This window comes from Pristiophorus japonicus, unplaced genomic scaffold (assembly GCF_044704955.1).
Source record: "Pristiophorus japonicus isolate sPriJap1 unplaced genomic scaffold, sPriJap1.hap1 HAP1_SCAFFOLD_75, whole genome shotgun sequence".
Lineage (NCBI taxonomy): Eukaryota > Metazoa > Chordata > Chondrichthyes > Pristiophoridae > Pristiophorus > Pristiophorus japonicus.
In genome coordinates this window covers 1457684-1470230 of record NW_027254666.1, presented here as the reverse complement: position 1 = coordinate 1470230, position 12547 = coordinate 1457684, and the positions used below count along the sequence as shown (strand labels likewise).

Genomic DNA, 12547 nt, shown 5'->3' with positions numbered 1-12547 from the left:
CCATTTCTCTGGTTACAGAGGCTTCTCCTGAAATTATTATTGGATTTATTGGTGACGATTTTATCATCATGGCCTAATTTTTGGTATCATAATTAATTCATGATTTCAGTTTTTTTTATCTCTATTTTAAACTGTGCTTGCTTTTGCGCTATTGCATTTATCACAGCACAAGTAACGGTTAGAAACAGGCTCAAAAAGAGCACAACATCGATTCTACACACGAGACAAGGACTCAGTGGCTTCTGTTATCACTGGACCACAGAACCATACAGCACAGAAGAGACCATTCGATTCGTCATGCTGCTCCAGGCTCTGTGATCGAGCTATTCAATCAGCCCCACACCCTTGTTCTGTTCCCAGATCCTTTCAAATGCCGGAATTCCAGTATTGATTCCAATTACATAAGAACATAAGAACATAAGAATTAGTAACAGGAGAAAGCCATTTTGCCCCTCGAGCCTGCTCTGCCTTTCAACTAGATTATGGCTGATCTGACCGTGGACTGAGCATCACTAACCCGTCCGCTCCCCATAAACCTTAATTCCCTGAATTGTTAAAAATCTATCTATCTGTGATTTGAATACATTCAATGAGCTAGCCTCAACTGCTTCCTTGGGCAGATTCACAACCCTCTGGGAGAATAAATTCCTTCTCAACTCCGTTTAAATTGCCCCCACCTGTATTTTGAGGCTGTGTCCCCTAGTTCGAGTCTCCCCGACCAGTGGAAACAACATCTCTGCCTCTATCTTATCTATCCCTTTCCGTATTTTAATTTTTTCTATAATATTACCTCTCATCCGTCTGAACTCCAACGAGTAAAAACATCGTCTACTCAATCTATCATCATAAGGTAACCCCGTCATCTCCGGGATCAGCCTTGTGAATCGTCTCTGTACCCCTTCCAAAGCTAGTATATCCTACCTAAAGTAAGGTGGCCAGAACTGCACGCAGTACTCCTGGTGCGGCCTCGCCAATACCCTGTACAGTTGCAGCATGACCTCCCTGCTTTTGTATTCCATCCCTCTCATAATGAAGGCCAACATTCCATTCGCCTTCCTGATGACCTGCTGCACCTGCAAACTAACTTTTTCAGATTCATGCACAAGGACCCCCAGGTCCCTCTGCACCGCAGCATGTTGTAATTTCTCCCCATTCAAATAATATTCTCTTTTACTGTTTTCTTTTCCAAGGTGGAAGATCTCACATTTTCCGACATTGTATTCCATCTGGCAAAATTTAGCCCATTCGCTTAATCTATCCAAATCTCTTTGCAGCCTCTCTGTGTCCTCCACACAACCCGCTTTCCCACTAATCTTTGTGTCATCTGAAAATTTTAAAAGTTATTGTTAAATATGCTTCCATCCCATTTTCAGTGAGAACAATCCAGATGATGCAAACTCGCAGTGTAAGAAAAATTCTCCTCTTCTTCCCTCTGTTAATTTTCGTTAAAATCTTCCCTCTGGTTAACAACTCTTCTACCACTGGCAGAGTTTCTCTTCAGTTACTTCATCCAAAGTCCTCATATTCTTGAAAACCTCTATTAAATCTCTCGTTAATATTCTCTGATCGAACGGGAAAAATCACAGTTGCTTATGTCTACTTATAACTCTCTCTGTGGGTACCAGTGCACCAGCGCAGCCTTCGGTCGCATGATGAAGAGAGTGTTGGAAGATCACACCATAAAATCTGGCACCAAGCTCATGGTCTACGAAAATGTAGACATAGCCTGCCTACTGTACGGATCACAAACGTGGACCGTATATAGTAGGTACCACAAATTACTGGAAAAATACCTATGTCTCCTCAAGATCCTGCAGATCCCTTGGGATGTCAGACGTTAGAGTCCTCGATCAGGCGAGCATCCGCACAGTGAAGCACTGAGCACACTTGATCATATCCGCTGGGCGGGCCACATTGTCCGCATGTCTGAAACGAGACTCGCAAAGCAAGCGCTCTACTTGGAATTCCTACACGGCAAACGAGCCCCGCGTGGGCAGATGAAACGTTACAAGGACATCCTCAACGTCTCCTTGAAAAAGAGCAACATTCCCACTGACAGCTGTAAGTCCCTGGCCAAAGACTGAACTAATGGAGGAAGAGCATCCGGGAGGTCGCTGAGCACCTCGAGTCTCATGGCCAAGAGCATGCAGCAAACAAGCGCAGAGAGTAGAAAGAGTGTGCGGCAAACCAGTCCCACCCACCGTTTCCCACAACCATTATCTACCCCACCTGGTACAGAGACCGATATTCCCATATTAGCCTGTTCAATCACCTGAGAACTCACTTTTAGAGTGGAAGCAAGTAATCCCCGATTTCGAGGTACTACCTATGATGATTAAATCTCTTCCACACATTTTCCAAGGCTTTCCTAATGTGTGCTGCCGAATCGACATGCAGAGATTAACCGATGTTGAACAGATTTTTATTGTACCTTCATTATGTGTGAATCGGTGGTGTGGGCAGCATTTATTGTCCATCCCTAATTCCACCTTAACTCTGCTGGTGAGTGCATCGATACATGTAGAGGGCGATTTAGAGTTAACCATATTGCTGTGGGACTGGGGTCATATAGCTGCCAGACTCGGTAAGGACGGGGGATTTCGAATCCCGAAAACAGGTTATTGAACTAGATGGGTAATGACAATCCGAGATCCACACGGTCACCATTGCTGACACAATATTTTAATTCTAGATTTATTTAATTCACCTTAAATTGCACAGCTGCCGTGGTGGCATCTGAACTCATGTCCTTGGATCTTTACTCCAGGTCTCTGGATCATTAGTACAGTAGCACAATCACTTTGCTGCCATACCCGATGATTCATAAAGTCAAAGATTCTTCCTCCGTTTTAAACAGTTTTATTAACTTGCCCTGCCACCTTCAAAGATTTGTGCACATCGACTCCCAGGTGTCTCTGCACCCGCACGCCATTTAAAAAATGTATTGTTTAACTTATATTGCATCTTGTCATGTTCCTTCACAAAAATGTATCACTTCACACATGTTTAATTTTGCCTGTCATGTGTCTTCCCATTTAAGCAGACTATCGCTGTGCTCCTGATGTCTGCTATGCTCCCTACAGCAAACTACATTAGTGTTTCGTGACATCTGCAAATTTGAAATTATGCCTTTAGTCTTAGTCCTGGCTATTAATCTCTATCAGAAAGAGCACTGGCACTAATATAGAACCCTGGGTTTCACCACTCTATACTTCCCTTCTGTCTGAACGCCAACTTTTCACCGCCACACTCAGTTATTTGTTCCTGTGCCAATGTTGTCTCCACACAGCCACTGTCCCTTTAATTCCATGATGTTCAGTTTCCCTATCAAGTCGATGAAGTGACATTTTATCAAATGCCTTTTGAAAGTCGATATATACAACATCAGCTGCACTACGCTCATCAAACCTTTAGGTTATTACATCAAAGAACTCAATCAGGTTTTTCTGACACACTTCGACATTGTCACAATTTGTGCTGGTTGTCATTTATTAATCCATGTTTTTCCAAGTGACAGATAATTTCGTACCGGATTATGGCCTCTAGAAGTTTCCCCGCCACAGACGTTAGTCTGACTGGCCTGTAGTTACAGGTTTTATCCCTCTCTCCTTTTTTGAACAGCGTGTACCATTTGCGAACCTGCAATCCTCTGTCACCACTGACATATCCAGGGAGGATTAAAGATTCTGGCCTGAGCTATTTCCATCATTCCTAACCCTCAGCAACACTCAGAAATCCCTTTCAGACCAGTTATATAGAAACATAGAAATTTACAACACAGGAGGCCATTTCCGGCCCATCATATCCACGCCGGTCGACAAAGACACAGGCCATCGGTCAGCAGCCCTGAAGCTTACATGTAACCCTTTGAACCATTAACAATGGGGAAAAGTAAAGAGCAGCAAGCACAAGCAGACTGCCCCACACAACTGTGATACGCCTTAAACTGAAACACTATACACTCCAACCCAACCGGAGCAATGTGATCTCCCGGGAGAGGCAAAAACCAGTTTAAAATCCAGGTCAATTTCGGGAAAAGTATCTGGGAACATTCCTCTCCTACCCATCCAGGTGATCAAAAATACTCCAGGATATCTACTTTATTGTGGTACATAAAGTGTTGGATTGAAAGTTGTTAATTGGAAATGTTTGTTCACGGACTGTAATTAATATCAGTCTCCACGGGTTTACAGAAGCTATTTGTTCAGTGACTGTAATTAATATAAGTCTCTATTTACCGAATTGTGTCTCTGGAGTCATTCTCGCTCATATTGATAAGGCACTTTTTAAAGTGTTACCCCATTGTGACAGTGAATACATCACCTCTGGCACTAACAGCGATCATCACACTGCTCCACAGAGAGCGAGTCGGAATCTGAGAACAGCAGATTGGAGTGATACAACAATATATCAGAATCTGAAAAAAATGGATTGGAATGTTACAACAAATGGCAGGAGTTTCATCTTGTATTTTAACTTTCTTGTTGCACATTATGAGGAATTATCATTGTTATTGCGAATCCGTTATGCATTTCGTATTATTCAATACATTTACTTTCCCGTCCTTGCTGGTGTTGGTTTTACTGGTAAGTCTATCCAATTATTCCAGTAATCATGGTTCAATGTATTACTGATCTTATATTTTACTCTCCCCTCCTTGCTGCAATTGTTGTTCCTGGTAGTCTCTGTATCCAACTATTAACTCTGCAACCAAATTTCGCTGTATTACAAGACTTGTAAATTGCTTTCTCATCTTTGATGCAGTTGTTGTTCCTGGGAAATCTCTTCATATAGCTGTTAAATATGCATACGTTGTTAATTGTACGAGTGATATTTTAATTTATTCCACAATCTTTCCTGTTGTTGGTGTTCCTGGTAAGTCTCTATATCCAACAATTATAACTCTACTCTATATTTAACTGTATTACTGAGTATGTCACTTAATTCTTTGGAAGTCTTCGTCACATTGTATATCTACTGACTCAGTCCCCTCTGTGGCCAATGTCTGAGGCTGAACGAGATTGTTCACAAATTCGGCATTCTGTTTTTTCCCTGAGTTCAGTTCTGACCTCTTCTCCTCTGAATCACTGGTTCTGCCCACTATCATCTCCATAATACTGGTCACCTCATTCCTTCGCCTCAATAACCCAGTGACTTTGTGAAACAAGAATCGACCATTGCAATGCCCACCTCGCAGTTACAGTCCACTATAAGTTAGAGCTCACCTAAACAAGTTGCTGATCATAACCTACCTCCACTAAGTCCTGTTCACCCATCAACAATCTGCTCTTCAACATTGGCTCCCGATTAAGTAATACCTCATTTTTATTATTCTCATCCATGTGTTCAAATCCCACCATGGTCTCACCCCCTCCAATTAGTCCCATTCCCCTGCTCTATTCCCATAGTCCAGCAATTTTTTCCCCTTCACGTATTTATCCAATTGTCCAATAAATGTTAATTTACTTCCCTCTATACGTCCTCCAGTCATACTGTCTCTATTCTGTTTTTCTCATTCATTCTGGCACTTTGTGAATTTTTCACTTTCTCCCTGTCTCTCTGTCAGTTTCACGGTGTCTCACCACATTTCACTGTCTCTGTCTCTTGCTCATCGACTGTTAGATTAATACAGCAAAGAAAGATGCCGCTCGGTCCATCGTGTCCATGCCGTCTATTGGTTAGAACTATCTCAGAAGCCCAACTCTTTAGCCAGAAAAATGTAAATATATCCCCTTCCACGAATAAAGCAATTCCCTTTCGAAAATAACGATTGAATCTACTTCCACCGTTTTCTCAAAAATCGCATTCCAGATCGCAACAGCTCACTGCATAAAGAAAACCCTTCCCATCTCCTGTGGTTATTTTGTCAATTACCTTAAACCTGTCTCCTCTGGTTATGCACCATTGTGCAACTGGAAATATTTTTGACATACACGCTCTATCAAAACCCATCATAATTTTAAAATCTATGTGAAATGTTAAATCTTTGCTGATGATACAACGTCATCATCATAGAAAGAAACTTTAAATGGAGGAAGGCTTGCTTCCACTCTAAAAATGAGTTCTTATGTAACTGAACATGCAATAAGGGAATTACAGTCTCTGTCACACGTGGGACAAACAGTGGTTGAAGGAAAGCGTGGTGGGACTCTTTTGCCGCATGCTCCTTCTTACTCCTGCGCTTGATCTCTGCATGCTCTCGGCGACGAGACTCGAGGTGCTCAATGCCCTCCTGGATGCACTTCCTCCATTTCAGGCAGTTTTGGGCCAGGGACTTCCAGCTGTCGGTCGGGATGTTGCATTTGATCAAGGAGGCTTTGATTGTTTCATTCAAAAGTTTCCTCTGCCCACCTGGGCCTCGCTTACTGTGTAGGAGTTCCGAGTAGAGCGCTTGCTTGCGAGTCTTGTGTCAGGCATCCGGAAGATGTGGCCCGCCCAATGGAACTGTCCAGGTGTACCAGCACCGAAGCACTGAATAATACAAAGATAAGTGTGAAAGCATGTTGTGAGGAGGACGCAAAAAATTTGCAAAGGCATAAAGATAGTCTAAGTGGGTGGGCCACAACAATGGCAGCTGGGGTATGATGTGGAATATGTGACGCTATCTTCTTTGTGATGAAAAACAAATAAGCAAATTATCATTAAATGGGGAGAGATACCAAATTGCTGTGGTCCAGATTGATCTGTGTGTTCTTGTAAATAAAACACAGAAGGTTAGCATGTAGGTACAGCGAGAAATTAGAAAAGGCAGCAGAATGACTGGCTTTATTTCAAGTGGGGCAGAATATAGAAGTCCTGCTACAACTGTACAGGTTGTCTATAATACTACAGCTGGAGTATTGTGTACCGTTTTGGTCACTTTAGTGAAAGAAGGGTTTACTTGCATTGGAGGCAGTTCAGAGAAGGTTCACGACGTTGATTACTGGGATGAATATGTTATCATAAGAATAAATGTTGAGCAGGTTGGGCGTGTATACATTGGAGTTTAGAAAACTACGAGGTGATCTTATTGAAATGTGTAAGATTCAATAGGGGCTTGATGGGGTAGACGCAGAGATGATGTTTCCTCTAGTGGGAGAAATCTAGAACCAGGGGACATAGGTTCAGAATAAGGGATCGCCCATTTTTATCACAAATAAGAAGCAATTTATTCTCTCAGGGGGTCGTGAATCTTTGGAATTCTCTTCGACAGAAAGCTGTGGAGGCAGCTTCATTGAATCTTATTCACTGGAGATAGACTGACTTTTAAACGAGAAGGGAGTTAATGGACTGGGCACGGAAGGGGAGTTGTGGCCAAGATCATATGTTCATTCAAAGAGTCAGGTCCAATCACAGAGGCGGGAGCGGAGTAATGTTTTTGGCTCTCGGAATGAAATCCCTGGACCGACGTGAGAGCACTGGAAGTTAGGCGAATGAAATTTCTCGTCAGAGGTGGGAGTAGTGTAATTTAGGCGAACCTGGTCATTAAATATCTAGACTGAGGGAGGGAGCAGTGTAATCTAGGCAGATGTTGGTGTGAACTCCTGGAGCGAGGTGGGAGCCCTCTCTGGGAAGTCGCATCATCGCATCACTGGAATCATCTCAGAGGTCCTGAGGTCCATGAATATTTATTTATTGTGAATGTTTTACCGTTATTTTCTGTGATGCAATAATTCAGAAATCATATAAGAGGCAGTCCATTTTTTATTATTTTATTCCTTCCTTTTATCAGCCAATTTCACGTCTTTTGTTCTCACTTGGAGTTGGAGAGGAAGCGAAACTCTGTTCGCTCTGTTCTGTCCACGCTTTGTAATAGGCGGGTAAATAGTCGCTGATCATTTAGTTCCAGTCAGTGTCTCCTTTGTCACCAACTCAAGTTCTGCATTAATAGCAGTGCTTCTGATGGGTGGAACAGGATTACAAGCGTCATTAACATTCAAAACAAAATGTTCGTTCAGACAGATTTCATTCATTTACTTCCAATCTTTATTTTGAATTTGCAATTTGGTCCCATGCCGATTTTTCACAGTTCAGTCGGTCTCTCAGCGAGAAACAGAGTGGATATATCTGTTGCTTCCGGCTGTACACTACTGATTTTTGGGCTCCTCGTGCGGAGGGGGAGCGGGAGGTCAGAAGGCCTCCTCGTTGGACTGCTCCGGGGCATGGCCAAGCGTAGCATCAGCTGGTCCAGGCAGCGGGCGGTCGAGAGGATCGTTCAGCCCGGCTGCCTCCCTCTCTTCCGCGGATACGTTCAAGCCAGGGTGTCCCTGGAGATGGAGCACGCGCTGTCCACCGGAACGTTCGCGGCCTTCCACGAGAGGTGGCTGCCGGAGGGACTGAAGTGCATCATCAACACCGGCAACCATATTTAATTTGCTTCTTCAATGGTAAAAGTGTAATATCATTACAGTTATCGGTTTTATTGCACATTTATATCATAGCAGCGCATTTGGAAAGAGGTGGCATGATAGGTCCAAGTCAGCATGGATTTGTGAAAGGGAAATCATGCTTTAACAAATCTTCTGGAATTTATTGAGTATGTTACAAGTAGAGTGGACAAGGGAGAACCAGTTGATGTGGTATATTTGGACTTTCAGAAGGCTTTCGACAAGGTCCCACACAAGAGATTAATGTGCAAAGTTAAAGCACATGGGATTGGGGTTAGTGTGCTGACATGGATTGGGAACTGGCTGTCAGACAGGAAGCAAAGTGTAGGAGTAAATGGCTACTTTTCAGAATGGCAGCCAGTTACTAGTGGGGTACTTACAAGGTTCTGTGCTGGGGCCCCAGCTGTTTACATTGTACATTAATGATTTGGACGAGGGGATTAAATGTAGAATCTCTAAATTTGCGGATGACACTACGTTGGGTGCCAGTGTGAGGAGCGAGGAGGATGCTATGAGGCTGCAGAGTAACTTGGATAGGTTAGGCGAGTGGGCAAATGCATGGCAGATGAAGTATAATGTGGATAAATGTGAGGTTATCCACTTTGGTGGTAAAAACAGAGAGACAGACTATTATCTGAATGGTGACAGATTAGGAAAAGGGGAGGTGCAACGAGACCTGGGTGTCATGGTACATCAGTCATTGAAGGTTGTAATGCAGTTACAGCAAGCAGTTAAGAAAGCAAATGGCATGTTGGCCTTAATAGCGAGGAAATTTGAGTACAGGGGCAGGGAGGTATTGCAGTTGTCCAGGACTTGGTGAGGCCACACCTGGAGTATTGTGTACAGTTTTGGTCTCCTAACTTGAGGAACGACATTCTTGCTATTGAGGGAGTGCAGCGAAGGTTCACCAGACTGATTCCCGGGATGGCGGGACTGACATATCAAGAAAGACTGGATCAACTGGGCTTGTTTTCACTGGAGTCAGAAGAATGAGATGGGATCTCACAGAAACGTTTAAAATTCTGACGGGTTTAAACAGGTTAGATGCAGGAAGAATGTTCCCAATGTTGTTGAAGTCCAGAACCAGGGGTCACAGATTAAGGATAAGGGGTAAGCCATTTAGGACTGAGATGCGGAGACGCTTCTTCACCCGGAGAGTGGTGAACTTGTGGAATTCTCTACCACAGAAAGTTGTTGAGGCCAATTCACTAAATATATTCAAAAAGGAGTTAGATACAGTATTTACTACCAGGGGGATCAAGGGGTATGGCGAGAAAGCAGGAATGGGGTACTGAAGTTGCATGTTCAGCCATGAACTCAATGAATGGCGGTGCAGGCTCGAAGAGCCGAATGGCCTATTCCTGCAACTATTTTCTATATTTTCTATGTTTCTATAAAGAGGGAGAAATTCATATCTAGTTTCAATCAAAAATAGTTGTATTTCAGGATAAACAACCCCGGCTGATTGTAACTTAGTTATTTAAAATGTGAACAAACTGTCATATTTTCTCGTCTAATATTCTCTGCACAAGTGGAAACCAACAGGTGAAAAGCTACAACAATTAATCTCTTCCATTTGTGTTGAAATACTTCAAATGCTCGTTTCAAGGACACCCTCAAAGCCTTCATATTAAAACTCAACATCCCCACCGACACATGGTAGTTCCGAGCCAAATATCACCTGAAGTGGAGAAAGTGCATCTGGAAGGGCGCTGATTACCTCGAGTCGTCGCCGAGAACATGTAGAAACCAAGCGAGGGCTGCGGAATGAGCGTGCGGCATACCAGACTCCCCACCCACCCTTTTCTTCAACCATTCTCTGTCCCACCTGTGACAGAGACTGTAATTACCATGTTGGACAGTTCAAGTCACCTGATAAATCATTTTAGCGTGGAAGCAAGTCTTTCTCGCTTTCGAGGGGCTGCATATGATGATGATGTTACATAAGCATTTGGCGGCTCATTGACTGAGGGTTGGTTCGTTTGATTTAATGCTGATAAATGAATTTAGTTGGTGATTACCTTGTCAAAGATTGTTAATTATTTTAGTTTGGAGTCTATTCCTTGCTCCCAAATTAACGTTTAATTTATTGTTTATTTCCCTGCCTGACAGTTAACATCCTGACGATTGTGATCCTGCCTCGTGGAAAGTGCGGTCTCTCCAGATGTGTCACTCGCTATCTGGTGGCCATGGCAGTGACAGATCTCCTGGTCATTATCCTCGACCTGATACTGAGACACATTCCGATTCTTTATCAGAAAGAGTTCCATTTCGTGCGGTCCTTCCATGTGTGTAATATTCACGCCGTCTTACTTCACGCAGCCACAGATTGTTCTGTCTGGTTCACCGTCAGTTTCACCTTTGATCGCTTTGTGGCCATTTGTTGCCAGAAGCTTAAAACAAAATATTGCACCGAGAGAACGGCGGCTGTTGTTCTGGGAACCGTGACTTTGCTGAGCGGGTTCAAGAACATTTTCTGGTATTTTATGTTGACACGTTTCTATATTCTTGACTACATGGCCTGGTTTTGCTATATAACAGACGATGTTCTGAATTCACCGGTCTGGGGAGCAATCACATTCCTTCATTATATCCTCACCCCATGTATCCCATTTGCTCTGATTCTGCTGCTCAATACTGTCACCGCCAGGCATATTATACTGGCCAGCAGAGCCCGCAGGCAACTCCTGGGTGCCAGCAGTGGGGAGTGTCCCAGTGACCCAGAGATGGCGAGCCGCAGGAATTCCATCATTTTACTGTTTGTTATCTCCGGCAATTTCATCCTGTTGTGGGCGGTGCTTATGGTGAATTCTATCTGGACCCAGATGTACTTTTTGGGGTATGATTCTGTATATATTCCTATTTATGTAATGGACGTTGGAATAATGCTGCAGCTGCTGAGTTGCTGCACAAACACGGCAATTTATGCCGTGACCCAGACTAAGTTCAGACAGCAGTTGAAGAATGTAGGGAAATATCCCTTCACACTGATTCTGAAATTAATTAAACGATGAGAGGATGCAGAAACGTTCCTGCATCAGACTCCCTGTGTCCTGATATTGTGAGCGAGCTGCTCTCCCCCGCGTGGCCAGTGATTCGCGTGAATAATAACACTCTCACTCACACACTGATGACAACGGGCACCCTGTGAGGGGCCTGCAGTCCGGGTGAATCACCATCAGCATCATAGGCAGTGCCACGAAATATAGAAACATAGAATCAGAGAAAATAAGTGCAGGAGTAGGCCAGTCGGCCTTTCGAGACTGCACCACCATTCAATAGATCAAGACTGATCGTTCACCTCAGTACCCCGTTCCTGCTTTCTCTCCATACCCATTGATCCACCCGTAAGGGACATATTTTGACTATCGTTAACGAATTGGCTTCAACAACTCTCTGTGGTAGTAAATTCCACAGGTTCACAACTCTCTGAGTGAAAAGGTTTCTCCTTATCTCGGTCCTAAATGTCTTATGCATTATCCTTAGACTGTGACCAGTAGCTTTGGACTTCACCAACATTGGGAGCATTCATTCTGTATCTAAAATGTCCAGTCCCGTCCGAATTTTATATGTTTCGAAGAGGTCCCCTCACATTCATGTAAACTCCAGTGAATACAGGCCCGGTGCATCCATTCTCTTCTCATATGCCAGCCATGCATCCCGGGAATCAGTCTGGTGAAACTTCGCTGCACTCTCTCAATAGCAAGACCGTCCTTCCTCAGATTAGGACACCAAAACTGATCATGATAATCCAGCTAATGCCTCGCCAAGGCCCTGTACAACTGCAGTAAAACCTGCCTGCTCCAATACTGAAATCCCCTAGCTATGAACGCGAACATGCCATTTGTCTTGTTTACCACTTACCAACTTTCACTAACAGATGCACCATGACTCCCAGGTCTCGTTGCACCTCCGCTTTTCCTAATCAGCGACCATTCAGATAATATGCTGTCTTCACGTTTTCACCATCAAAATTGATAAATTCACAATTATTCACATTATACCTCATCTGCCATGCATTTGCCCACTCACCTAACCTGTCCAAATCACCCTGCAGCCTCTTAGCATATTCCTCACAACTCAAACCGCCGCCCAGCTTGGTATCATCTTCAAACTGGGAGATATTACACACAATTCCTTCACCTAAATCATCGATGTATATTGTAAATTGCTGGTGTCCC

The 12547-nt window shown here is 43.6% G+C and overlaps 1 protein-coding gene across 1 annotated transcript; it reads left to right on the top strand.

Annotated features, from left to right (window-relative positions):
* The first annotated feature begins 1649 nt into the window (after positions 1-1649).
* On the top strand, positions 1650-11380 carry LOC139256612 (probable G-protein coupled receptor 139). The gene is made up of 3 exons (XM_070874272.1): positions 1650-1735; positions 4312-4586; positions 10479-11380. The coding sequence occupies exons 1-3, from the start codon at positions 1650-1652 to the stop codon at positions 11378-11380; spliced, it is 1263 nt and encodes a 420-aa protein (XP_070730373.1).
* The last annotated feature ends 1167 nt before the right edge of the window (positions 11381-12547 follow it).

What these genes read in the sequence shown, in the direction of transcription:
- LOC139256612 (XM_070874272.1), top strand. Translation starts at nt 1,650, where the DNA reads ATGATGAAGAGAGTGTTGGAAGATCACACCATAAAATCTGGCACCAAG. An exon ending in GTAGACATAGCCTGCCTACT is followed by an intron (nt 1,736 to 4,311) that starts GTACGGATCACA and finishes CCATTGTGACAG; the next exon opens with TGAATACATCACCTCTGGCA. An exon ending in TGCTGGTGTTGGTTTTACTG is followed by an intron (nt 4,587 to 10,478) that starts GTAAGTCTATCC and finishes CCTGCCTGACAG; the next exon opens with TTAACATCCTGACGATTGTG.